Source organism: Natrix helvetica (genome assembly GCF_964273705.1).
Source record: "Natrix helvetica genome assembly, chromosome: 9".
NCBI lineage: Eukaryota > Metazoa > Chordata > Lepidosauria > Squamata > Natricidae > Natrix > Natrix helvetica.
The window spans coordinates 15,006,620-15,034,496 of NC_138560.1; the positions used below are offsets into that span (position 1 = coordinate 15,006,620).

A 27,877-nucleotide genomic window follows, 5' to 3' on the forward strand; every position below is an offset into this window, starting at 1 on the left:
GTATGCTATTCCCTATATTCCTATTAAGCATACTTCAGATATTGACAGGATGGAAAAGTGAACTTCTGTACTTGATCTTAGCGAGCAGGCTGCCTCGGGCAGGAGACAAGTCTCAAGTTCTTTACAAATATAAAATTAGTGTGCACTACCTAGAGATGGTTCTGAAGGTGTCCTCAGGCGCCTGCAAAAGTTTCACGTGCTCCCTGACAAGGTCTGCAGTAGCATTAGCTACCGTTTCAGGCTGGCTCTGATGTATAAGAAGCTTTCAAATGCAACCTCATGTACAGCACCCTAAGCTTGATATTGATTTTAACTGCAGTGTGCATTAACATATCCAGATGATGTCTGCTCTGTTTAAAAAAAAAAGTCACTTTCCCATCACAGTCTATTCTGAGTAAAAGCACAGCTTATCGACCTCCCCAGGGCACTCAAGAGTAAAATGATGAAATTTAGAACTGGGACAGAAGAACGGTAGAAGGTTGGAACATACCAAATTGAGGGGGGAAAGAAATCAGTGCTTGCAAGGCTGGGAACCCCACGGAAGTCGATCTGGAAATTTATGCCTGAAAGCTTGTCAGCTAAGGCAGGAAGAGTCTACAAATCTCAGTTGACCCAAATTGATTTCTAAGAACCAATACAGCTAGACCCAAAAAGAAAAGAAAAAATAACTTAAAAGATTAAAATAACGATACGGCTAATCTTCAACTTACAACTGATTGTTTAGCAACTCTTCGAAGTTACAATGGTATTGAAAAAAGTAAATTTACAACCTCACACTTCAAATTATTGCAGCATCCCCAGAGTCACATGATCAAAATCCGGGCACTTGGCATGTATCTATGACAACTGCAGCATCCTGAAGGTCACCTGTTTGTCACATGTGACCTTCCCAGCTGGCTCCCTACAAACATAGTCAATGTGGGAAGTTGGATTTGCTTAACAACTGTTAAAATTATTTAGCCACCATGGCAAAAACAGATCATAAAATTGGGCGTGACTCACTGAACGACGGCCTTGCTTAGCGACCAGAATCCTGGTCCCAATTGTGGTTGTCAATTGAGGATTACCTGTACCAAGCTCTAGCCTCCAGAGAGACGAAAGTCAATTTCTGATACAGTGTCAAGATATGAATTCAGATTTTTGCTACGTATCAAATAACGGACATATCATCACTGACAAGGGAGATTGTAAGCAACTTGTGCAACAGCCGCATTTTGCAAAAGTACACTTTTTAGAGGGTTAGGGTTTTATTTTAAAGCAGCCCTTTGTTATGGACCTCCAGCGGCCAGTAGAGCTGGCAGCAGTTGGACAGTGAGGAGGTTGGGGAGGAGCATGGGCCAGTCCTGGAGGCTGGGGAAGGCTCGGACGAGGGCTCTGCATTGGAGGCAGAGACAGGGCCGAGGCCGTCGGGCAGTGATCAGGTGCCTATGGAGGTAGACAGCAGTGAGGCAGAGGAGCAGCTGGAGCCTGTTCCCAGTGTACGCATACACAGAGCTGCCAGAAGAACTAAGAAATCAGGGTCGACTTGGGAGTAAAGCCACAGGTGGACAGTGAATGACCCCTCCCATAGGAAATAAAAGAGGAGCGAAAGGGGAATGGGCTTTTGCAGGAAACAAGTCGTTTGTTCGGTCTTTAGATTCATTTCAGGAGTCTGAAGATCTGTCCATGAATCTCAGAGACTCTGTGCCCAGTCTTTCTCTGCACACACCTCATTTGGAAAGTATTTACGTGGCAGCTTTCCAAGATAGGTAAGGTCTGTAGTCATAAATGTTCCTTTGAAAGACTGTTTGCCAAATGTGAATGAGAGGAATTCACATTTGTTTAATAAAAGGGCTTTTGCCGGGACCACGAATCTGCCTCGTGCTTTTTGGGGAAGCCTAGGTCAGAACATCCTTGGTAGAAGGTTACAGAATGGCTCTTGACAGAGAAGAAAATACAGAAAAGCATGGGAAGGTGTTGGGTTTTTTGAATGAAATAGATTATTTTGAGAAAGGATATTTTTGAATGCAGCGTCACATGTGAGTATTTTACCTGGTATTACATTTTCGCTATTCTCACTGGTTGAGTTTACTGCCACTTTCAGATAAATCAATCCTGCGCCTTCAATTGTTAGCAGTAAATGTTATCAAGTTTACAGAAGATAGGATCTCTCTGAAAGATTTTCAGCCTGTTCGGCCAGTATATATATACTGTATATATAGGTTCAAAATGGTTACGTCCAAGGAAAGAAGTTACAGTGAAGGACCAACCCCAGTAGCCAGTAGGAAAGTACATATCCCAAAATACATTTTGTGAGAATCCTGCTCTGCTTCCATCTGCTCAGAAGCATCCATACGGGGTTTTCATGGCTACAGCAGGTGGGAAAGAAATTATCCACCGAGAGTTTTTCAGCAAGGGATTTTCTGTGCTTGGATGGGGAGGCTCCATCCTGCAGCAAAGGCTCAGTTTCATAGAGCAGATGAGCACAGAACCAATAAAGGACTGGAGAAGAGGAACCCAGAAATCGGGTAAGTACCTATGAAAGGAAGAGAAAGGAAGAGATTTACATCCATATCCACGTGCTCAAGACGTTTCAAAATAATTCTGTGAAGCATACCTTCATTCCAGCCACCAAATTTTCATCAAAAAATATAAAGCATGTTAAGGTAATGATGACTTCATAGCTGACCAGCTGCTGTAAGGCTGAAAACTGAGATGATGCAGTGAGAATGAGTCAGCAGGGTTATCACTTTAAGAGGCTATCTATATAAGAGAGGCACTGTGAGGGCGGTTTCTCTCTCCGTGTTATAGTTGAAGATTGATTGCCTGGTTTTGCCGTGTGTGTGTGTGTCTCTTTTCCTGTGTAAGATTGAGATTGTCTTGCAACGTTTTGGCGAGGTCTCACTCGCCATCTTCAGGCTGGTGTTTTTAGCTTCATGCTTGAGCGAGTAAGGCGTGGTCAGAGCTGTCGTCTTTTTATAAATCTTGGGGGGTGGGGTGGAGTGCTGGCTTTGTTGCTGTAAGTGGGTTGATTGGCTGTGTAGTTGCATCCTGATTGGTAGATGGAGTTGATGTTTGTAGATTGGTTGGCTGTTTCGTATCATCCTGTGTGGCTGAGGTGCTGGCTGTGTGTTCAAACGTGACGATACTTCCCACCTACCAGACTTCTGGAAACCAGCCCTAGTCAACAAACGAGCCCCACCCACCACCCAGGTCGTTACAACACAAAAGAACAACGGACACACAGCCAGCACCTCAGCCACACAGGATGATACGAAACAGCCAACCAATCTACAAACATCAACTCCATCTCCAATCAGGATGCAACTACACAGCCAATCAACCCACTTACAGCAACAAAGCCAGCACTCCGCACACCGCCACCACCAAGATTTATAGAAAGACGACAGCTCCGACCACGCCTTACTCGCACAAGCACGAAGCTGAAAACACCAGCCTGAAGATGGTGAGTGGGACCTCACCGAAACATTGCTAAGACAATCTCAATCTTACATGGGAAAAGACCCAAATATAACAAAGGCAAAATTTGTTAGCAGGTTTTCCTGTAATAAAAATCATATTATATTTAACAATTTCTTTGTGTTTATCAATTATTTCAACTGCCTTGTCAGTATTAGCCAGTTTCTAACCCTACTCACAGTACTGTATACCTAGAACTATTTCAATCGGGTGGATTTGTGTTATTCTCCAAGTCAGCTTCCCAATCTCCAATATTAGCCTTACTTCAGAAACCGCGGATAAGAATGACTGAAATATGCATATAAAATTATTTGAATGGAATGGCTTAAAAAAATAACACAGATTCTTATTAGAATAGCTGAAAAAAATTATGGTCTAATGCAGGGGTATCCAAATTTGGGAACTTTTAAGACTTGTGGACTTCAACTCCCAGAATTCCCCAGCCAGCTGGGGAATTCTGGGAGTCTTAAAGTTCCCAAGTTTGGACACCTCTCGTCTAATGGAATGAATTTTGGACTCCTGTATGCCATTGAGAACATTATCCAGAATTATGTGATTAAGATGGCAAAGGAGACCACAGAGGTGGCCTCCTTTTTAGGCTCTGAATTTGACATGTCATTTCACGCCTGTGACTTTTAGCCTAAAAAGATTGCTCGCTTCCGATGTGTACCAACCCTAATTATTTAAAGATCAATAAACGTATAAAATAGAATAAACACTTGCCTTGTTCAGTTATTCAAAAAATTAATACAATAGGCATATGAAAGAAAGTAACTAAGAAGAAGCATACAGGTAATATGATGGCATTAGCAGAAAGATAAACTTTCAAATTAAATATAAATAAATAAATAAACTCTCAAATTAAACAACGCTACAGGGCACTGCTCACCAGAACAACCAGACACAAGGACAGTTTCCCCCCCGAATGCCATCTCTCTGCTAAACAACTAATTCCCACAACACTCTCATATTACCTACTAAGACTGTATTACTATTATTCTTCTCTTCTTACTACCTATCTCTTCCCACTTATGACTAATAACCATGTTGCTTTTAACTTTATGATTTACATTATTTTGTTTCCTAGTATGTTTTAATTGGTTATTAGTAAGTGGTGATTTCTATTATTTTTACTATCGGTTCGCTCGTGGACACACGCTTGCTCATCTCTGTTTCAAAGCCGAAGAGCCAGCGCTATCTGAAGAAGTCTCCGTGGTCATGTGTCCGGCATAACTAACGGAACTCCGTTACCTTCCCACCAAAGGTAGTCCCTATTTTTCTACTTGCATTTTTAATCTGCTTTCGAACTGCTAGGTTGGCAGAAGCTGGGACAAGCAACGGGAGCTCACTCCGTTACGTGGCACTGGGGATTCAAACCGCCGAACTGCTGACCTTTCTCATGAACAAGCTCAAGTGTTTTAACCACTGAGCCATCATGGTAGGAATGAATATATCTGCTCAGGAGTTATACCATTACCCACTACTTGATCAATATTTAACAAGACTCACCTGGATGTGCATGAAAAAGGTCCCAAACACCAACAGAGCTGCTGCGTGGACCACATAGACGAATACAGCAGGAGAACCAAAACCTTCCGCTGGCTTGTGTGAATCATGGTCTTCCGTGCCTCCGCTCTTCCTTCTCACCAGGCCAAGCGTTAGACAGTGCCAGGGGTTGGCGGTGACATACCACCAGCTTGCCCAAGAGCCCAACACAATAGCGGGAGAAGCTAGTAGAAAGTTTGGGATCTGTTTGAGTTCAAAGTACCGGAGGAAGCCAACATTCCAGTAGGTATCTTGTATATAAGTGTAGAGCACGGGAAAGTTCCAGGAGCACCACGGGGGCATCCCACCCTCTGAAGCTGCTACACGATAGCCCTTGGATTCAGCCAACTGCAACAGCGGCTTCGGAATGGCGTATCCCAGGCCAATGTTGGGACGGCAGAACTTAAGGTAGGCGTAGTACTGAAACAAAGCAAAAGGCAGAGCCACAGAGGCCGACATCAGCACCAAAGCGGCCGCCAGTTTTAGAAACTCGCCTTTCTTTTGCAACGCGCTTTCGCTTGCTTGAAACCTGAAAGCGAAGAGTTTTGTCTGGGAATAGATGAGAAAGCCTGCGTTAATTAGCCCGTTGGAACGTACTCCGGTGGCTAACGAAAAGAGGAGGAGGCTAAGCCAAGGACGCCCTTTCTCTAGCCTCCACAAGGCAGCAAACGCCAGGAAGGCAAACAGGCTTTCCGAGTAAGCAGCCGCCATAAAGACGTTAGCTGGGGTGAGGCAGAAGAGGACGGCCGACAGAAAAGCCCTCCTTCGGCACTGCAGGACTGCCCAGCTGAGCTCATAGAGAGTCCCGGAGGCCAAAACAGAAAAAACAGCATTGAGGAGAACTGCAGAGAGGAGCAGGCAACTCCGGAAGCTGAGAAAACCTTGGAGAGGCCAGAAGATCAGGCTTGTGACCGCTTTTAGGGCCAGGGGGAAAAGGGGGAAGAAGGCACAGTTGTGCTCATATACGTAGCCATGCTCGGCTATGAACAGGAAGTGCTCTGCATCCCAACGGGAGAGGCCTCCCAGGAACCATTCCAGCAGCTGGTCCAAGAACCCGGGGTCAGAGAGGCGGGGAGGAGAGAAGGCGTCTGCGGCATGATCGGGAATCAAGAGATTGAAAAGGGCCTGGGTGGGGGGAAAAAACAACAACAGCTGAAAATGGCAACTAAGCAAAGGAAAGGCACCAAAAGATCTCTCTTGTTCCACAATATTCTTTTCAAACCATTTAAGTGCGGAGGTGTTCATAGCCATAAAAAAGGCAATAAATGGAGATGTAATAAGAGCCTCGGTGGCGCAGTGGTCAGAGTAGCAGTACTGCAGGCTACTTCTGCTGACTGCCGGCTGCCTGGAATTTGGCAGTTCGAATCTCACCAGGCTCAAGGTTGATTCAGCCTCCCATCCTTCCGAGGTCGGTAAAATGAGGACCCAGATTGTTGGGCGGCAAATAGGCTGACTCTGCAAACCGCTTAGAGAGGGCTGTAAAAGCACCGTGAAGCAGTATATAAGTCTAAGTGCTATTGCTATTGCTATATTGCAGGTAGTGAGAAAGTCCCATTTTACGCTTTTTAGATCTCAGTGTTCAGACCCCATTTGATTGAAATAAGGAAGGCACCCAAACAAAGTCCAACAGGTAGTCCTCAACTTACAACCATTCATTTAGCAACAGATCAAACCATTTGTTTACAACGGTACTGAAAAATGTGATCTATGACCAGTCCTCTCACTTACAACCATCGCAGCATCCTACAATCATACATTCAAAAGTCAGACACTTGGCAACTGGCATGTATTTGTGACAGTTGCAGTCTTCGAGGGTCATGTGTTTGTCACTGGCAACAAATCTCCCACCCCAGTTTCTGACAAGTAAAGTCAACGGGGGAATCATCATCATCATCTTCATTTAACGATACCTCCCCCAACCCCTTGCTGGGTGGAATCTGGGCAACTGAATGGAGCTAGCAGAGTTTTTTAATGGCTGGATGCCCTTCCTGTCTCCAATGCAGAGTTCTGTTCAGCAGATCTATTCTCTGTGTGCCCAGAGAGAGAAATATCTACCTCTACCTAGGATCAAACTCACAGCCTCCTGATTGTGAGGCAAAAGCTTCTAGGCCACCGCACCACTCAACAACGGTGGCGATAAAGGTTGTAAATTCGGTGATGGCTCACTTTACAACCACCTTGCTTAGCAACGGAAATGCTGGTCCCAATTGTGGTCATAAGTCAAGTACTACTTTCATTTGTATTGTATACAGCAGGGGTGTCCAAACTTGGCAACTTTAAGACTTGTGGACTTCAACTCCCAGAATTCCCCAGCTGGGGAATTCTGGGAGTTGAAGTCCACAAGTCTTAAAGTTGCCAAGTTTGGACACCCCTGGTATACGGAGAGACTGTTAAAATAATACCTTATGAAAATAAGGCTGCTTAGACACGCTTGCTCGTCATTTGACCATTTTCAACTGAATGTGTTAATCTTCGCATGCCAGCATGTGTGCGTGTATCGTAAGTAGTAAATTTCTATTTTTCACAGTGAGACATTTCTTGTGAAATCAACCGCAAGGTTTAATGCATAATTAATCTCTTGAGTCATAGCCATCAAGCGTCATCCAAATTAGATCTCCATATGGCTGAGTCTCAGGTAAAGCAGACAAAGGGAAACGCTTCTTGCCTTCGCTTGCACAAGTGAATTGTGGAGTTCAGTGCAAGATGATGCAATGATGGCTGTTGGCTTTGGTAGCTTTAAGGATGAATTTGTTGTTGTGATTGCTTGTCATGAGGTCGTGTCCGACCCATCGCGACACCATGGACAACATTCCTCCTGTCCTTCCTGTCCTCTACCATCCTCTGGAGTCCATTTAAGCTCACGCCTACTGCTTCAGTGACTCCATCCGGCCACTTCCTTCTCTGTCGTCCCCTTCTTCTTTTGCCCTCAATCTTTCCCAGCATGAGGCTCTTCTCCAGTAAGTCCTTCTCATTAGGTGGCGAAAGTACTTGAGTTTCCTCTTCAGGATCTGGCCTTCTAAAGAGCAGTCAGGGTTGATCTCCTCTAGGACTGACCGGTTTGATGGCCTTGCAGTCCAAGGGACTCGCAGGAGTCTTCTCCAGCACCAGAGTTCAAAGGCCTCCGTTCTTTGTTGCTCAGCCTTCCTTATGGTCTAATCTTCACAGCCATATATTGCAACTGGGAAAACCATAGCCTTGACAACATAAGCCTTGACTATACATATATAAGGACGAATAGTGACTATCAAAAGGAGGAGCAGCACATGGGCACATCTTTATAATTAAGAGTCAATCAAGGACTCTCTAGACTGGCTTTTAATAGGATGGCTCTTCCTGGATTAGCCAATGTGGATTTTTAGGAAACACGCTGACTGAATACTATAGTTATGGCCCCTCTTAATTCCATAACATTAGATTTTTTTTCTCAATAATTTAAGCAGCGTCTAAAGCAGGGGTCTCCAACCTTTCAGTCTGGACCGGCGGGTAGGGGTGTGAGGGATTTGGGTGAAGTATGCATATGCACAGCTTCACTTGCGCGAATGATCAGCGAGCATGCATGCAGGTCCATTTGCACGAGTGGTGGGCACTTGTGCTCACCAGCCACTTGCACAAGTGGAACTGCGCAAACTTGCTCGCCCGCCCGCCACTTCTGCAGCCCGGTTTCAAACAGACTGTAGCCATGACCCAGGAGTTGAGGAACCCTGTATCTAAAGAACATCCTGATGTTCTGTGGATGGACAGATAATGTTACAATCATATTATTACTTATTATGCAATTATAGATTTATGATCAATTTTTGTTAATTATTTGGGGACTTGCCTGAAGCAGAAGTGTAACAATTCTGCAAAATACTGCAAAGCAAACCACCTCTTGGTAACGTGTGTTTCTACGGTTCCTTAGTGGCATCCTGGCCTTGAAGCCCGGCTCATTGTAAGCATCCATGTAGGGTATTTCGGTAAGAAATGTTGAAAGCCTAAAACCAGAAAATAAGATCAATGACATTTATAGATTGGGCATTTGTGTCTGGCATTTCATTTTGGCTGCGGTTGGAGCGTTGTCTTTGTGTGAGGCACGATTTCATTGTTGCAGACCTTGGGGCTGGTCCTCCTGGCAATTTGTGTTTGAGAATCCTGATCTAGAGTTATGGTTGGTATATTTTTTCAGAGAATTGCATAAAAACTCATTTACAAAATACAAAGGAAAGGACCTCTTTTGTACAGGCAAGCATTTCTCAAAAACTGACGATTCGATAACCTTTCCTTTAAAAGGAAAAGGAAAGAAAACCTTAAGCCAAGCTAAGCCAGGCTAATATGCTCCTTATTTCTAGCCACTTTATCGATTTTAAGAATAAACTTCCCCAGTTATCAGGAGCGAAGTGAAAAAAAACCTACCCTTTAAAATGGAAAGATTAAATGGTTTGAAATTCCCTGCAGTTTAAACTGGCTACCACCAGAGGGAAGCAAACGCTCACTGTGTTCATAGTTCTCCAGTATATCAAGTGTTTCTCAATTTTGGCAACTTGCAAGTTGGGTGGATTTCAATTCCCAGAATTCCCCACCTAGCTGGGTGCGCCTAAGGAATTCTGGAAGTTGAAGTCCACACATCTTCAAGCTGCCAAGGTTGAGAAACACTGCGGTATACTGTTGTGATGATCAAAATGTAAATAGTAAATGCTATAGTATAGGACATTTATGCAATTTCTTACTCTTCTGCATTCTGTGACATTCTATTTGATTGGATTTCAGGCATTGAATAAAAACTGCTCTGTTTTTCTAGGTTTTGTAATCTTCTGATTGTACTACTGTTTTTAAATGTTATTAGTTAAGATTGTGTTGTTTCATCTTTTATATTATCCTGTTATCTATGATCATGAAAATATTGAAAACCAGGATTAAAATATTTAAAATAAGTACAGAATAGGAGTGAATAAAACCAAACTACATTGATAGCTTTCAAAATTCAAAACTTTTTAATGAGATTTTCCTTGATTGTCTTTGATAATCTATCATCTACTCAGAAATCAATCTTAATTAAGTCAATAATTTCTGGCAGATGTTTCTAAATCAAGAAAGAAACTCAGAAAAATCATATACAGTAATGTAACTTTAACACTCCATACTCTTGCATTCAGTTTTTAAGAGCTGCATTTTTTTTTCTTATTTAAGCAAATACTGTCCTCTTCCTCAAAACCTGGGAGAAAACGCTTTCATTCCTATATATATTTTAATCTATCAGTGGCAATAAGACTATTTACCTACATATAATCGCTCTGAAATATCTAGAGAAGTTTGCCATCATGGTTGCAAAGTTGTACTTGCATGGAAAGCCTCAAAACTCAAGTGTTAGGCTGATACAAAAATGTTTTCCAATCTATTAGGTAATATATCCAAAACCAAAACTGTCAGATTGAGGAATACTTTAAATTCATAACCATATGAATAAAGATGCTTACTTTAAACTCACATAGAACGGAGATTGGTGATTTGGCTTGCCCAGATTAAACTTGGCAAATCTAATTGGACCAAAACCAAATCCACACAAGAAATCTGTTTCTTTTCTGTCATATAGAGCTTCTTCCTGATTTAACCTACTGTATATACACAAACATATGCATGTTTATATTATTTAAAGAAGATATTTACCGTATATACTTGAGTATAAGCCGACTCGAGTATAAGCCGAGACCCCTAATTTTACCCCCAAAAACTGGAAAAAGTTATTGACTCGAGTATAAGCCGAGGCTGGGAAATGCAGCAGCTCACGGTAAATTTCAAAAATAAAAATACAGGTAGATAACAATAAAATTGCTTTAATTGTGTGTGTGTGTGTCAGTCTCTCTCTGATTCCCTCACTCACTCACTCTCTCTGTTCCTCTCTCTGTCTGTCTGTCTCATTCACACACACACACACACAGGTGACCACAGTGTGTGTGTGTGTGAGTGAGACAGACAGACAGAGGAACAGAGAGAGGGAGTGAGAGAGGGAATCAGAGAGAGACTGACAGAGACGAATCAGAGACGTACTTTTAGCTACCTGGCAGCGGCGTTTTGCCTTGGGGGGCTCCTCAGAACTTCCCAAGACTTCGGAGGGAAGTTTACAGCCCTCCCTCGGAACGCTTTGGAGGGAAGCTTCTGCAAAGGCGAGTGACAACAAGTCTCCCAGGCTTTAATTTGCCGAGCTGTGCGCACGCGCCTGTTTTCCACGGCGTGGAGCAGCGGTGAGATTCTGCGTGGCGAGCGATGATTCCAGGGGCCATCCAGGAAGATGAGGAACGTGAGGGGGGACCCTGTCCCCCCCCACTGACGGCCCCCGGAATCATCGCTCGCCGCCCAGAATCTCGCCGCTGCTCCACGCCATGGAAAACAGGCACGCGCGTACAGCTCGGCAAATTAAAGCCTGGGAGACTTGTTGTCACTCGCCTTTGCAGAAGCTTCCCTCCTTTTTTTTGTTCACTGGAGTATAAGCCGAAGTGGATTTTTCAGCCCAAAAAGTGGGCTGAAAAATTCGGCTTATACTCAGGTATGTAATGAGAATAATGACTTATCTAGCTCATTTGAAACCAAGGCAGGAGCTCACCAACAAATCTAGGCAAAATCTCTTAAAATGTTCCAATACTGTACAGTAGTCCATACACCTAATTTCCAACGTTCTGCATTCATATACAGAAATGTGAAAACACAAGATAATTTTATGTATGAAAACTAAACCTGAGGACAATATATCTATGTATCTATATCAAAACAGAAACAAAAATACCTTCAGAAGTGACAGGAATAAACCGTCCCAGCTGCCAAATAGTTTTGTTGTTTGCATGGATTTCACTTTTAACATCTATTGTTATTTTACCCCTCATCATAAATAATCTTCATCCACGAAAAGATGATTTCAGGTTTCTGTAAACAGAAAATGGTAATGCTAAGAAAATGATAGTAGTAAGCAAAATACTGTACTTGAAGGGCTGTGTACATCATAAAAAGCAATACTAATATGTAAACACAGCCTATAACAATGTTTTTCAACCCTGACAACTGTAAAACATTTAAAATTTGAGAGTGGTCTATATGTCCTCTGACACTGATTTCCTTCATCTACATCTATAAGTTGCTCCTTTAATAGTGCAATTTACCTGTTCTACACAGCTCCCGCCACAAAAGGCAATTCTCGAACAAAGAACTTCAATTTCATATTAGCTTCTTTTTTTTTTACCAGTAAGGATGAAGATCATTCATTTAGGAATGGTTCAAAAAACAAACAAACCGCACCATCATGGGTTTTTTTTGTTTTGTTTCTGGGATTCAATCTGAAAAACATGAAAATAAATTTAGTATTTTCAAAAGGAAAACCTGACTGCTTGAAAACACATTTTAAAAGATTACATGGGATTAGACTGACTCTGACTCACTTGACATGCTAAGCAAGTCAGATCATATTTTATGCTTGATTTCATATTATCTAAGCCTTTAGTACAGGCGATAATGCTGGATTTACACCAAGTACAGTATACAATATTGTAAAAGAGGTACTACAAAACAAATGATGCTATTCCTTTCTGATCTAACTCTTTTTATTATCAAACTATTGTTGCATTTTTGTAATTTATCCAGGGAAATACTGGCATTAATAAGCATTCCATAACATGTTAAAGAAACTGACATGGGTCAACAAAAGCAAGCTAACTGTTTTTCTGTAAAAAATATTTTTTTAAAAAAATGGAATATCTTGTTTTGGATTAACATGCCAGCATAAACATTGTTTATTATTTATTCAATTTATAAGATGCCTACATCATCATAACCGTTCTAGGCAACATGTAATAAAATAAGTGAGTGCTTAAAAACAAAGACAAATGAGAAAACAGTAAGCATAATAACTAAGAAACCACCTTGGGGACCTTACAAAGATAAATACAAACCAACAATCAATCGATCACAAAAGCAAAATCACAAATCACTCTTCCCAGGACTGCACTGCTTTACACTTTTAATAATTTATTCAGCAAAATAAGAATTGCTCAAGAAAAAGTGAAAAAAGCCACTATAGTTACATAGGAAATATTATGTTAAAAGCTTCACAAAAAGCTGAGTAATTGTAGAAGCCACCCCAGAGTCTAAACTGCATCAGACACAGCTGTTTGTTTATGCCAATGTTTGATTTTAAAATATGAAACATGAACAGAAGCAGAAATGATAGCTCCTTAGAACTTGACCTTGGATCAAGTTTTAATCTTCCTTTCACACTTCAGTGCAGCAGCTTGCATACATATAGGAAACTGTCACTACTGCATACATTGAATCAGCTGTGAAAAGTGGCACAGGTCAATTCCAATTTTAAAAAAGGACAATTCTACGAACACTCAGGCAAGCACGTTCACTGCAGAGTTTCTTACTTCTAGCAAGCTTGTATGGTATTACAACTATAGTTTAATTGGTCATTTTAGCAGGTAGGACCAGAGCACACTTTCTAGTGTAGGAACAAGTTACCATAAAACATGCCACAACCATAGTTCGTTCACACTGCTCCTGACGGGTTTTTTAATTTTGTGGTTTTTGGAATTTTATTAGAGGATTTTAAATTGTGTTTTTAATTGTCTTTATTCATCTGCCTACCTCCTCCATGTACACGTATTCATTTATTTTGTGTGTGTATTGTCCATATTGTATTTTATGTGTTTTTTATTGTACGCCGTCCCGAGTCCTTCGGGAGAGGGTGCGGCTAAGAAATAAATTTTTTATTATTATTATTATTATTATTATTATTATTATTATTATTATTATTATTATTATTATTATTATTATTAAGAGTTTGCATATCTACGTTCCTGTTCTATGTATGTATTCCTGGTTTTAAAAAATGTCAGCAGATCCTGAGGAAGCATATGATTTAAATGTACTGGATTGCAGATCTAATCTTTGTTACAACCTTCCTCAAGCTCATGCTCTCCACATATCCCAAGTTCTTCTCCCAGCATTTGACCAAGAAGAGCCACTAAGTTATCATTAATTCTTTGATCAAGAATCCTAGTACACATTCTAGAAGTTGCCATAGTGGGAGAGGCTGTATTAAAGGGGTGTTTGGAAACAGGGATGCAAGGCCCTTTTCCTGAGACATCTCACTATTAGATGAACCAAGGTTTTGATGTAAAAGGAAAGGGTTTTTATACTGTCAGCTTGTCTACCTATCTTATCAATCATCTTTTCCAACTAGCAATAAGGACCTAAGAAAGTGGTGTTTTCTGTCATCAGATATTTTCAAAATGCAAATTACATCCCCTTTCATTAAATTCATCCCTCTTATCCTCATGTATTATTTAGCTCCACCTTTTCTCTAACTCAGAAATGCATCTGAATCTATCATATTTTCTTTAAAAAAGTAGCAAACCAAAAATAGGAGGGGGATCTGAAAGAGGTTCATAAAGATATAGAACCTAATTGTTTATATTTATAAATTTGCTTTGCAAAGAAAAATTCAATGTCCAACTTTACAAAAACACACCCTATTAAAAATATCTATCAAACGAATTGTGTAATTTACTTTAAAAAGACAATTCGATTTCTGTATTTTCCACATGAATGTGAAAGACCGTGCATTGTGGTATTATTTGTACGGGTAAAAGTTAAATAATTCAAATAAAGGACCAAAGTGAGTTTTTGAAAAATAGTCTAGCTTTCTGAAACAAAGGACTGTTTCCTTAGAATAAAGGACATACGGTCACTGCATGTACCTCCCGGGTAGATCTATGAACCCAACAAGACCTGTGTGCTAACTTAAAACAAAAGTAGATTAGTTTGTTTGCAAAATACACTCAGAGCTACTTCGCTATATTTTAGTCCGGTGTGTAGTGAATCCTAGCCCTTAGCCTGAATGTCAAAGTGTCACACACAAACTCAGGAAAACAATTCACCAGGTTGAATTGTATCTCTGAGCAGGTACCTAAGACTAGGTGGGCCATGAAGCTATCTGGCTGATCTTCTTTGAGCCCAGGTGGGTCAAGGAGTCCGTCCCCTTCCATCAACCCCAAACCCTTTAGCTATAGCTGTAGCTACAGGTAAGACGAAGGGAGCCTATAGGATAGACCTGAGGTCTTCGAACTTGGCAACGTTAAGACTTGTGGACTTCAACTCCCAGAATTCTCCAGCCAGCATAGCTGGCTGGAGAATTCTGGGAGTTGAAGTCCACAAGTCTTAACGTTGCCAAGTTTGGGGACCCCGTAGCAAATAGGAGGGGCCCATGCGGGGCGGTGCTTCTGCGACCAGAACCGTCCGGGGAAATGTTAACAGTCGAACCCGTCCCCCACTGCCCGTTCCTGCAGGGCGGTGGCGCCGCCGACCCACGCTGGGCTTCAACCACACATCTCTCTCCAACCCCCAACCCTACCCTCCACACACTCACAGGTTCCCCATTCCTCCTACTTCCGGATTTCCGGGGAAGCACGGGGCTCTCGGCGCCTGCGCAGTAACGGAAGGTAGCCGCCCTTCCGGCGTGAAAACGCAGAATCATCGATAATAGGAGAGAGAGAGAGAGAGGGGCAAGACGAGTTTCATCATAGAGTTTCTATAGCGGGGGTGTATATACATATATATATATATAGTTCGACTTTAGCATGTATATAAATAGTATATATAAATAAATTACACACACACACACAGAGTTCGACTTTAGTTAACTCATGGACCTTTTAAGTCGCCATAAAACTTTTTGAGGCTTTACAAGCCAATGGCTTGGAGCTGATAAAGTCGCTGGAGCCTGCTTAGGCGTGAGTCTTCCCAATAAGGACACAAGAAAAGAGTCGGTCTAACCTGCAGTTACCCTTAGGGTGCATTTCCCAATACTTGCTTGCCCTGCGGGAAGTTAACGATGCGGAACGCGCTGAATTTACTTGCGGGGGTAAGGAGGACCTTATGAAAGGAACACCACCTCCCGTCAAGTAATAGGCTTGCCTAGGGATGTGAAGCAAGAGACGCCATATTTGTTAAGGGAGTCAGGACCGACCTTGCCAAGGCCTTTCTGCCGTAGGGCAGGGTGAAATGGTCATCGGCTGGACTAAGTTTCCTACCGCGGATTTAAATACTGAGAGGGGGAATTGTGAATTAGACACACGTGGCTTTCTTCATCGGCGAATTCAATACAGAAAAAGGTTTATATTGCATAAACACACAACTAAAATCACTTCTGATGCCCAGCCCTTGTATAGAGTGATAGCACTGGAGCCTGACTTTCAGAGGTTTCTATCATAGTTCCCAGAATTCCTGACCATTTGTTGTGTTGTCCAGAACAACTAAAGATGAACAAACATTAAACCTCCTTTAAACTGCCGCAGGACAAGAGCGTTGATCCCGTTTTTAATTGTGAACTCTCAAAGGTGATAGTAAGGAAAATAGATCTCTTCCCATCACTTAACACAGTTGGAAGGAGGTCTTCTAGTCCAACCCCCAGCTCAGGCAGGAAACCCTATCCAGGGGTGTCCAAACTTGGGAACTTTAAGACTTGTGGACTTCAACTCCCAGAATTCCCCAGCCAGCCATGCTGGCTGGGGAATTCTGGGAGTTGAAGTCCACAAGTCTTAAAGTTCTCAAGTTTGGACACCCCTGCCCTATACTATTTCAGAAAAATGCTTGTCCAATCTCTTTCTAAAAACATCCTACAGTGCAGGTGTATTTGACCTGCAATTCTCTATTCTTTGGAGCTTTTTAAACTACAGTAGACCTACAGTACTACTTCTGTGTTTGAAACATGCTTTGTTTCTCCAAATTTAGCTATTGTTTTGGTTGACTGTCCAACTACAAGTCAAGAATACCAATATACCTATTCATAAAGATAAAATATTCCCCCCCCCCCAAATCCTTTCAAACTAGACTTTTTAAAAAGCTGAATTGACTTTCCTCTGATTGTGAGAGAACTGCTGAACATGCTAATGTATAAAACATGGCATTCAGATTGGGGAACAAATCCATGCTTGTAACAAAGGTTTACCTGCACAAAAACCTTGTGTGTAAAAAAAAATACAGCTATGACATAGTTGATTCATACAGTACTAAAGAGGGTTTTTTTTTAAAAAAAACCTAGTTGAATGAGCATCATCTTCATCGATAAATAATGGTGAAAGTTTCTCTTATGCTAAATATGTAAGCTAACCAATTAACATTTTTCTTTGCACTTTCTCAATTTTAGCAACTTTAAGATAAGTGAACTTCAACTCCCAGAATTCTGAGTTGTTCACTTAGAACTTGCCAAGGTTGAGAAATACTACATAGTGTGTGAATCCAGCTTTTAGAGGAGTCTAAAATGAGCTTTCCCCACCCTGATGCCCTCCAAGGGCTTTTGATTTCAATTCCCATAATTTCCTGTTAGCATGACAGCAGCCAAGCTGGCTAAGAAATTATAAGCACGAAGTTCAATGTACTGTATCTGGAAATCTTCAGGGTGAGGACGACTGCTTTAAATACTGCTGACTATGGCAAAATCTAGGTATAGATTTATCTAGGTGAATTCAAACCATTGACAAAGAAACCATTGCAGCACTTAATTTCTAGATTTCTGTAAGAATCTAAAAATAGAATCAAGCCAAGGTTCATCTTAGCCCAACCTTTGGTTTCTCACAGCAGCATCAAGAGATGAAATGCACATCTCATCTGCCATTGATCCCTTGCAACTACTTGGAAGCATGCTGACTTCTGACCTGAAGCTGAAACTTCGCTGCTGTAAAGGCCTACAAAATTCTCAAAGCCACCCTGAACTGGTGCAATCTGTTGATGGAATAAAATCTACCCTATTAGAACAGTGTTACATACATTCAAATTTCAAATCCTCAGGCAGAAGATAGTGTGCTTCATTAAAGAATAAGCTGCTGACCACAGAAGCATCATATACTTTAACTGCCAAGAAGAAAAACTTGACTGACCTTGGGTCCTAACCCAGCAATGGTAGCAAGGAGATGGAGGATTTATTCTTCTATTCATTCTACAGAATAGCTTTCTTGCATAAGCCTGAGTCTCTTCATATTGCTTAATTGAAGCTAACGTAAAAACTACCTTTATGCTCCCAAACATTTTGGGAGAGGCGATCTAAAACAGTGCATAGCTGTAATAGTTAACCAGTTATAATACATCCACGAACATTTCAAATTGGAAAGGAGTCTCGTGAGGCAAACACTCAGTTTCTCTGAATAGGACTCCAGGCGCTTCAATGAGGGAAGAGTCCTGATCTGCTTAAATCTTGCTTGTTGGGTGTCCAGAGCATCCTACTTGGCTCCTAGGTTTAACAAGGTTGATTGATGTAGGACCAAAACTAGCAGAGCGAGAGGGCAGAGTTAAACGAGGAATTAGCTTAGTCACTACACAGCCACAAGCATACGTAGCCCAATCCATCTTGAATGCTGTCAAAACCGTATTTAGCAGGTGCAACCCATTAAGTCTGAGAAGATTGCTGTGCATAGGTTTTAGCAATAGATTTTAGCAATAAATCACTAATTTGGAACTTCTGCATGTGGTTCTGGTTTTCCCACGCCTGACAGGCAAGTAGTCTTTCCTAACCTACCCTTTCCATATTTTAGATTCTAACTTTTCCCAATCAACCAGCATTAGTCACCGGTCATGGACATTTTAGTTCCAATTCTACCTAATAGCCAAATCAAGGAAATCTTGATTTGAGGATGACTAAATCTGTTCTTCAAATGGTAGCTTCTTAAGCAGACGATCAAAACAGGATTGCATGACATTAAATTGATTGGACTTACTCCCACTCCAGTTAGCAGGACTTTTAAGTCACAAATTTTCATACTGAGTTTATGCGAGACTTCCTTATAACTAGCACTGCTGTTCTCTAACGAGTACTTCTTTGCGATAACTATTAAAGTACTTTTGCACTCTGTGTATTACTTCATTCTGCAACTGTTAATTACTTTATGCAGGTAGTTATAAAAACAGAAGAGGTCTAAACACATAGCCCATTTTTGACACACAGTTGAGTATTCAGTGTCTTGGGAGGGGGCTTTTTACGGGGGGGGGGGGGAAATAGTGCAAGTTAATCCTGTTTGGTACACATGTGTACATCAGTTGATTTACCAGTTGAGTGTATAAATGAGCCTTCAACTCTCCTTCCTTCTCAAATTGTTTGTCTCTAGGAGCTTGGTAGTCTTGCCAGGAAAATATTGATTTGGCTTTTTCAGTTCACAATTAACAGAGGTCTGTTACTCTTGACTTTGCACAATTAAACTGTTACTTATCTGGCAAAAGGTTTTTCCCATGCTCTTGTTAATTTTGCATTAAAGTACTATTATTATTATTATTATTATTTCCTACTGAGTCAATATCAAACTATTTCAAAAATAGCAAGGCACAAAAAAAGGATACAGACCAGTGTTCCATATTAAGTAGGCTAAATAAATTGTCCTAATATTTTCTACACATCCCCTCTACCCTTTTAAGACAGTTGAAGATTGAGTTTTTAAATTGTGAACAATAGATTAGCAACTACTAAGGATCAAGGTATTATATTCAAAGCAACTCTTCCCTGATTTTACAAACAAATCCTAGCCATTTATGTATTCAAATTTTAATTGTGCATTTATTTATGCTAAATAAATAATACATCTTTATACCTTTGAAAATGAGTATTGTTTTAAAAGTATTTTTCCTAGAGAAACATCTGGATTACATCTGGTTGATATTAGGATGCCAAAAAATGGCTTATATGATCATTGAGAATGAAAACCCTCACAAACATCTTACCAAGATTTAATGTACATTTATTCTTAACACGTGGAACATATAGTATAAAGATTTCATACTGAATAAATGATATTCATTAAGCCAAAAAAGGAAAAAGGGAGGAATTTACATCAAGTTTTTAGCTACATCGTCTGAAATACAAATATGCAGAATTCATCACTGAAAAAATTTAATTGTGTTTCTTCATCAGGAACTTCAACTGAACCTAGAACTTTTTCACACCTCGATTAGAAAGGAAAAGAAACAAAATAAAACAAAAAAAACCCCAGGAAAATAAAACTATAAGTTGATTGGCTGCTGAGACAGCAATGACTTTATACACAGACCTGTACAGCATCCTCCAGAGGCAAAAGAAAGGGGGTGTGGGTGGGAGAAAGAGAGAAAGAGAAAGAAAGAGTTCTGGCAAGAGATTAAATAATTGGTGTCTCGCTTTTGCAGGTCATCAACTTGTTTAACTCGTCATACTATAAAGGGGTGGCAGGGAGAAGGGGAACAAAACTGCAAGGAATCTGAGGGCATGTGCAATGTACAACATCATATATATATATACACACCTGGCAGCTGTCAGGCTGCAGCTAAAGGTTAAAACCAGTTCTAAGAGGTGATCTCAGGGTTATTCATACAATCAAAGAGGAAGAGAGAAAGAGGTCAGGGTGTTGTAGGTTCACACATGATACTTTGGGGGAAAAGCCTTTTTTTCTCCTCAACATTAACTAAAAACATTTTTAAAAACTACAGTTTGCTGCTGATCCAGCTTTTTTTTTTTCTTCTTCAATGTGAGACATTATTACAGTATGTTTACAGTTTAAGGTGTACAGTACATGAAGTTCTACACTCTACTGCACAGGCCTCCATTGGACAAGGTCTGTTAACAACTGGTAGCTTCTTGGTTCCTGCAAGATTGTGAATGTACAACGATAAACCACACAAAGAGTTCAGCAGTCACTTTTTGTCCTTCAGAGTTTACCATTTAAAAACAGTTATGAAAGTAGTGCCTGTCGGTGCGTTAACAGGACAAAGTTTTTTTTCCCCAAACTCACTGTAAACAACAGCAACTTTGGTTAAAATAAAAAAAGTCTTTTTTTTTTAAATGTAGGCAGAACTTTTGTCTCTTTGAACAGGGGGTTAAGGATAGATCTGAAGGGCAGAGGTGAGGGCAGGGGGGATTTCTTTTCCCCAAGGTAGAAGCAGGACAGCGCAGGGCAGACAGTGGATTCTGAGGTGGTTTTGCATAAATAAAGGGCAACAATCAGTTTCTAAGTCCTCCATTCACACACACACACACAGGGGGGTATAGGCATCCCACGGCTGTCATGATTGGCCAATTAAAAACAGTACATCACAAATAACTTGTGAAACCAATGAGTTCATCAGAGGTGACACGGAGATGTCCAACAGCCGTGATTCGTATAACGTGAACTCCGAGTGGTTCTCGTCCACTTTGGCCAGGGCGAGCAGCGCCCGAGCTGCCCGGCGCATCATGTCCACGCTGGTCGGCTCAAAGGGAGGGTTCTGCATGTGCATCAAGCTGGCCTGGCTCTGCTGGAACTGAGTAGCTGCCAGGCTATCCTCCAAAAAGCCCAACAAATTGCCAATGCTGCCCTTCTGCACGGCAATGGCTCTAGCTGCCAAGCTGTCACCCTGTGCCAAATTGGCCAGTAGTACCACAGCCATCTCCCGACATACGGGATTCTTTCGGTCACTAAGAAAGCGCACCATGGTGCTGTAGAGTTTCTCCAAGCGACTAAAAGGTGGCGTTGCAAGGATCAAATCCACATTGTTGTCCTGGATGCTGAGTTTGCTGAGGGTTTCCAAAACCAGTCTCTGAGGGGAGAGGACAGCGTTAGGCCCAAGGGTTGGAAAAGGGTCTTGGGCTTCTGCTGAAGGACACACCGCCCAATGGAGAAGTCCATCCAGTACAGGCAAACAGATGCTCTCTGGATAGGGAGAAAGGTCCAACTGGCCAGAGATGTTGGCCAGCGTGACCAGAGTGTTTTCACGCAGCATCTCCAGGCAGTCCCACCACCACTCCACTTTGTTGCAGCTCACGCCTTGGTCCTGCTCCTCTTCCTTCTCATACGTCAGGGGTGCCTGTTTGCGTTCCGGGTGCTTATGGTGCAAGAGAATCAGTTTCCCTAGGATCAACAGCAGGCCAGGATGCTTTGACATCTCAAAGTCATTGCCTGGCACAAACGACAAACTCCTGATGATGTTCGATACACAGACACAGCGTTTAGACAGCGAGTCCTGCCAGTCTAGAAGCGTGCAGAGGGGCGTTTCGTCTTTACTGTGAGGCTCGTCCTCCAAGATTTTAATATTCCGGTGGCTCTGAACTGGACTAATGCCAAAGGGAAATTTGCTGCTTTCCTTGGTTACCTCCACAGTTTTGACTTCCTCCTCTTCTGCCAAGGAGCCTGGTCGGGCTGACAGCATGTCATCCATAGTAGCTGTTATCCTTTTCTCTGGAGGAGCCTCGGGTGCAGGGGACTCTCCCTCTCGGGTGACAGGGTTGCCCTCGGCTGCAGAGCGTTTTCTCAGAACAGAGTTGCAGGAAGCTCGTTTGTGAGTCAGCAATAACTCCAATTTGCTTTCAAAGTGGGTCTGGATGTGTTCAGTGGTGTCTCCCCCACCAATCCGCCAGTGCAACAGTCCACTCTCAAATTCCTGTACCCGACCGAGCTTATCCGAATAATCTACCACGAATGGATCGTTCTTCTGCACTACCTTGACTGGAAGTTTGTCAAATTTACTGACTAGCTTCTCCTCGTTGCTTTCTAGAGGTGCTGCGACTTTATTTGCAAAGGCGGCCTCTTCCTCCCCTTCCTCCTCCTCTTCTTCCACCTCGGAGTTAGAATTCTGTGGCTCTTCTTTCTCCACTCCCCCTTCAGGGGAATTTGAAGATTGGCAACACCTTTCAGGATCCAACAGAGTTCTTTGCCCTGGATCACCTACTTCGTATTCCTTCAGGATTCCAAAGATTTCAATGAGGCAACGTCGGAAATATTCCACCAATAGTTCCAACAATCCTGGCAGCTGGAAAACAAATAGACATCCAAGCAGGTTAAGAGTAGCACAATATACACAAGTACAGAAATTTCAAGACTGTTAGATGGCCACCCAAACAACCCCTCTTGTATTTAATTCAAATAGCGTTATTACTCCCATTTGAAAATATAAATTCCATTTTCCGGATGACTTTTCAATGCTTCTCTAATTTTCATGCACCTCTCTTTCACAAATGCATCCATTTTGTGGTGTTCACAGCTCACTGAAAATAATCCCATAGTGGGCCTTAATCCTGCCCTAGGTCAGAAAATCCTGTTCTTGCACATTCTGGTGACTTTGTGACTGGCTGTGCACCCACCACTCCCAAAGACTAGAAATTATAACCCCAAAGGAATATCCCATGCCACAGGTCTTGCCCACTATTGTTCTAAAGAAACTTCACACTCAGATGAATCCTCTTACACAGGGCTGCTGATAGTGGGAGTTGAGAACAATGAGCTAAATGCATCAAGAAATCAGGGTGAAGTAATTTCACACATTCAAGTTAAGCATGAAAAAACACAAAAGCCAGATATTCTGAGTGATGGCTCAGAAAATAAATCAGGTGGATAGTGTTCAATCTGCTTCAACTTACTTCTTTGGAGGTAAAATAAATCTTACATTTATTTATCACATTTTTAAACTGTCTATCTCCCTCACTGAACGATTGTCCCACACTGGAATATATTGCTCCCTGATGATAATATAAGAACTAGCACCTACAGGGATTTCTCCTTACAGTAGCAGAGCAGATAAACCTAAGTTAGTAGCACTCCGGAGAATTCAGTCTAGTTTTTATGAATGAAAAGGGCTGAACTTCACTGGTTACTCTACGGTAAACTTTGCCTCATTTTTGTTATTCATTCTGAAGTGAATCAAATATCACAAAAAATATTTAGAGACTTAGAATCAGGGTGTTTTTCTTAAAAAGAAAATGGCAGGTAAAGAATAATTTCCAAGGAGTTTTGCTGGATTAATTATACTGAATCTATCGTGGTGCAAACTTGTACGTTCATTTTGTGAGATGCATTTCAGAAAGTGAAAGCAGTGTAACAAATGGCTAGGGATTCTAAGGTACTTCAAGTTCCTTTGTTCTGCAGACAGGACAGCTGAATGTATATTACCTGGTGTCTTTATATTCTCACTGCGTTCTGAACCAAGAGGTTTTATTTTCAGAAGGCTTTGGGCTGCATTATAACGAGTATTTATGATGATGCCCAGAAAACTTTGAACTCCCTCGACCCATATCAAGGCTAATTTGCTCGGGTTACTTTAATTTGCAGAATTTCTTTCTTTTTAGGTATTAAAAAGCAGCCAGGATGAAAAACTGTATCACAGCTTTCTTCCAAGTAGTGTCAGAAGTAATAGACTGCAGTTCCTACATTTCCAAGCCAGCAAGACACTTAACAATATGAGCTGGGAATTCTGGAATTGCAAAAAACCAGTAGGTAAACAGAATTGATTTGGTGGTGAACAGGTAACTGAAATTTCTTACTTGTTTCAGCCTTTGAAGGCTAGAAATTTCATTTTAAACCACTCTCAAAATGCTAAGTTTCATCTGATGCTCTGCTAGTGCATGAGATATCTTACATTTGTAGCGTGCTTTATAAATCCTGCTAATTATGGTTTATTCAACATGCATTTAAGTAACCCATGGGTGCTAGAATATAGTCAGGCAGGAGAGCTCCTTCCCAGAGGGCAAAGAGACAAAGGAGTTGGGAATGACTGGAAGCAGGAAAAAGGCAAGGTTGAACCCTTCCTAATCATCTATATATCTACAGCTATTGCAGATAATTGCTTTAGTAGGGCAAGATACTATTGTAGGCGAGCATCAATAAAAGGAAGTACCTCCACACATTGTTCCTGGATTCTTGACACCATGGCTTTGCATGAAGCCAGTCAATGTTCAGAATGCACACTACCCCTTCTCACCTCCACCCCCCAATGTAAGAGGCAGACTCCTGTATCAACTTTCCCATACCTTCTAATCTATTTTTTGACTTTCAAAGCCCTTTTATCAGAAGTTGTCAACCCACCTGGCTGAGGTTGAAGGTCATTATGCTGTTGTCATCATAGAGCAGGATGTTTATGGTATCTAAGGCCCACGTACTTTCAGCCAGTAACCCAGACTTTAGAGACATCATCACTCTCCATGCTTCAGGAGTTCCTGCAGTGTCCAAAACCGAATTTGATACTTATCAGTACCCGAAATAAAATGAAACTACACCAAACTCTGCTTTCTAACTTCTACAAGAAGCTAAAAGAATCTCGCTTCATTGGCTAGACCAATCACACCTGCACGGATAGTCCTCATTTAACAACCGTAATTGGGAACAGCAGCTCGGTAATGAAACAAAGTGGTCACTAAAACTAAGTGTAACAGCAACGGGGCTCTGACTTTCAGTTTTCCTCTGCTTTGTAGAATTGTGAGGGTTGTAAAGGCGAAGACGGACCATAAAGTTACTTTTTCATCATAACCGTGAACAGTCACTAAACGAGGACTACCTGCACTCACAAGGAATCTCTGTGAACTAATCCCCAAATCCACCGAGACATACTGGGATTCCCACAGCATGAATCTTAGCCACGGTAGCCATGAACAGCAGTTGTTCAAAATAGCCCGTCAGCTTTTCTAATCCTTCCATTGATAGAATAGTCAGCATCGCTACCGGTAACCAGGAAACAACCCTCGTAAGGATAAGCGACTCAATTACCAATATCTTTCATGGTCAGGCGCCGCCTCTGCTTCAGCACGGGTTGTGTAGCTTCCACTGAGCCAGGTGGGAAAGTGATGTCGCGCCGTATCATAGGAGGTTGGACAGCTGCTGGTGTTACGTGTGAAGCTGGAACAGGAGGCCCTGCCTTCTGCATCTTCATTCCCGAATGCAGGAATGGAGATTTACTTGGAGAGGTCCGGTTTTCCACCGGCCTGGGAAGAGGTGCTGGACTAGATACCTGAGGAATGTGATTCTGCATGCTGGGTTGGGCCTGGTAGTTAGGCTGGGGCGGCCTTGTCATTGGGGGCACGGGGGCAGAAGGACCATAAGGAGGCTGGCGGTTGCCATGAGAAGGCCACGGTCCTTCGTGGTTAACTCTCTGATCTGGATGTAGCATTTCTTCGGTTCGGTTCACTCCGTGATAGGCAGACCCCTGGGGAGCAGAGCCAGTGCTCTGCCGATTTGGATAGCTGTAACCCATATCGTTACGCCCTTGCCACATGGTGCCCTGTTGTGGGCCTTCCGGAGTGGACTGTATTGGGCCACCTATCATCTGAGGAGGCATACTTTGCTGCGTACTGGAACCAGGGGGAGCAGAGACCCGCTCTCTGCCAAACTGGAATGGGAACTGGTTCTGAGGCCCAGCAGCAGGCCGGCGATCTGCAGCAGAGTATGTATTCCCAGCATACTGGTTATACATTTCCTGCTGAGGGGAAGGTTGAGCTGTTTGGGGCTGGCTTGTTTGTTGTGTTTGTGCTGGAGGGAGCTGTTGCTGGGCTTGTCCTTGGCCTGTGCTATATGGTACGTTGTATATCTCTCCTTCGTGCCTTTTGGCTGGTGGACCATAGTTGCCATCCATTGTTCTCTTGTAGTTCTGAGGGGGGGAAAAATGAGAATCGTCTATTCACAAGCAGCTCTCCGTCCTACAGTACCAATCACAGCATCCTTAAGACATTCTAGGAATGCTTTCATTCCTGGTAGAAGAGCATTCAAGTGAATCATAGGATTATGTCAAGTGATGATGCTTGAAAGCCTCAACCTAGATTCTCTCCTTGGGCCAAAATGAACTATTCCTCCCAAAGGGGCCCCTGGTTATTAAATCCTCTATGAAGAATGAGAGGAGGTGTGTGGGCTGAAGGGTTGGGAGTAACAAGCAATAGATTCCAAGGAGACCATCCCAAACACAAAGCCTCATTTCTCTATCTTTCACATACACTGAAGCCTTTTGGGCTGAAGAGCTGACAAAATCCTTTAAATATAAAAATACAGGAAGGCTGAATTCAGGATAGCACCAAAGTACTTTTGAGATTTATATGGCTTCCTTTGCATATCGGGATAGTTGTAAAATCTTGATCAGAGTCTTGAGAACTGGTTGCAAATTCTACGATTAAATTATGCTGCTTTGTTTTCGGAAACTTTCCCAACCAGGATACAAGCATACTTGATCTGCTCGCATACTGACAGCCTTTTCCTTATCCATGCGGCTCCAGACAAGAGAAATAATTTATGGCAAAACAAATGTGTGTGGAATTATGGCAGAAACAAGAAAAATCTCCATGGCAAACAGGAAAAAAAACCTTTCAAACAGGAGCTCTGGTAGCAACTTTTCAGTCTTCACAATAAAACATTCCCATGGGAAAGCCTTGTGAATAACTAAATCCTGGTTTAGTGGGACAGGCCAACCTTGAGGATCATAAATATCCCTCACATGCAATTATATTTTAGAACTTTGATTGCAAATCAGTACAAATGTCCTTTATATTTGCTGGTAGCATGCAAAGAATTACTATAATGAGTCAAAGGTTCTTTATTGAAGAATGCTATTGTTTGGTTTCCTGTCCACAGCATGAAACATGAAAGCTTCAATAAAGTCCTACAGATATTCTTCCTGGTCTTGACCTGAGGAAGCCTGGTCTTTGTGACACTAAGCCACAGTCTCTTTCGCAAACAATATTGACTTGCGCTTTACGATTCCTCATCAGATCACAACTATTAAGGCTCTCTTTTCAAACAAGCTTTGAAATTGCTGGGAGCTCACCTGTTGTGGCTGATATAAGGTGGACTGTTGGCTAGGAAAGGGACTGCCAGAGGATGTACCTTGAGTAGGGAAGTGATTGCTAAAGGAATCATGCCTACAAGGGGGGAAAAAAAAGTTTTTTTTTTAAATCTCCAGATATAGCAAATAGTATGAAATCCACCTATGGAGAAGGGGTTTTTAGAACTGACCGTTGCTGTGGTTGTTGAGAATAGCGGCTTGGAGAATACATTCCTGAATCCGGAGTGGAAGGCAAGATGTTGGGCTGCGGTGTTCCAGTTCCCAAGCTGGCTTCAGGTCCCATCCCTGCTTCAGTTCTATAGCAAGACAACATCTACACTTACAAGAA

The 27,877-nt window shown here is 42.0% G+C and overlaps 2 protein-coding genes across 5 annotated transcripts in view; both read right to left on the reverse strand.

Annotated features, from left to right (window-relative positions):
- Positions 1-361: 361 nt before the first annotated feature.
- On the reverse strand, positions 362-15,516 carry PIGV (phosphatidylinositol glycan anchor biosynthesis class V). Of its 2 annotated transcripts, none has more exons than XM_081962599.1 (6): positions 15,395-15,516; positions 12,212-12,305; positions 11,762-11,898; positions 8,825-8,978; positions 4,969-6,129; positions 362-2,515 (listed from the first exon to the last, which is right to left on the reverse strand). In XM_081962599.1, exons 4-6 carry the CDS (start codon positions 8,945-8,947, stop codon positions 2,213-2,215), a joined length of 1,587 nt encoding a protein of 528 aa, XP_081818725.1. In that variant the 5' UTR covers positions 8,948-8,978; positions 11,762-11,898; positions 12,212-12,305; positions 15,395-15,516; the 3' UTR covers positions 362-2,212. The 2 variants fall into 2 exon arrangements, with proteins under 2 accessions (XP_081818725.1, XP_081818726.1); XM_081962600.1 differs by having other exon boundaries at positions 12,132-12,305.
- A 4,211-nt stretch (positions 15,517-19,727) lies between these two features.
- The window catches only part of ARID1A (AT-rich interaction domain 1A), a 116,580-nt gene continuing 108,430 nt past the window's right edge, over positions 19,728-27,877 (reverse strand). For all 3 annotated transcript variants that reach the window (XM_081962396.1, XM_081962395.1, XM_081962394.1), the window contains 5 exons: positions 27,720-27,845; positions 27,532-27,625; positions 25,491-26,367; positions 24,813-24,943; positions 19,728-22,764 (listed from right to left, as the gene is read on the reverse strand). In XM_081962396.1, the coding sequence (XP_081818522.1) occupies positions 21,043-22,764; positions 24,813-24,943; positions 25,491-26,367; positions 27,532-27,625; positions 27,720-27,845 (2,950 nt within the window). In that variant the 3' untranslated portion in view covers positions 19,728-21,042. The remainder of the gene's footprint in view (positions 22,765-24,812; positions 24,944-25,490; positions 26,368-27,531; positions 27,626-27,719; positions 27,846-27,877) is intronic.

What these genes read in the sequence shown, in the direction of transcription:
- PIGV (XM_081962599.1), bottom strand. Translation starts at nt 8,947, where the DNA reads ATGGATGCTTACAATGAGCCGGGCTTCAAGGCCAGGATGCCACTAAGG. An exon ending in TTGTTACACTTCTGCTTCAG is followed by an intron (nt 6,130 to 8,824) that starts GCAAGTCCCCAA and finishes CCCCCCACCCAG; the next exon opens with GCCCTTTTCAATCTCTTGAT. An exon ending in CCTTTTTCATGCACATCCAG is followed by an intron (nt 2,516 to 4,968) that starts GTGAGTCTTGTT and finishes TTCCTTTCATAG; the next exon opens with GTACTTACCCGATTTCTGGG.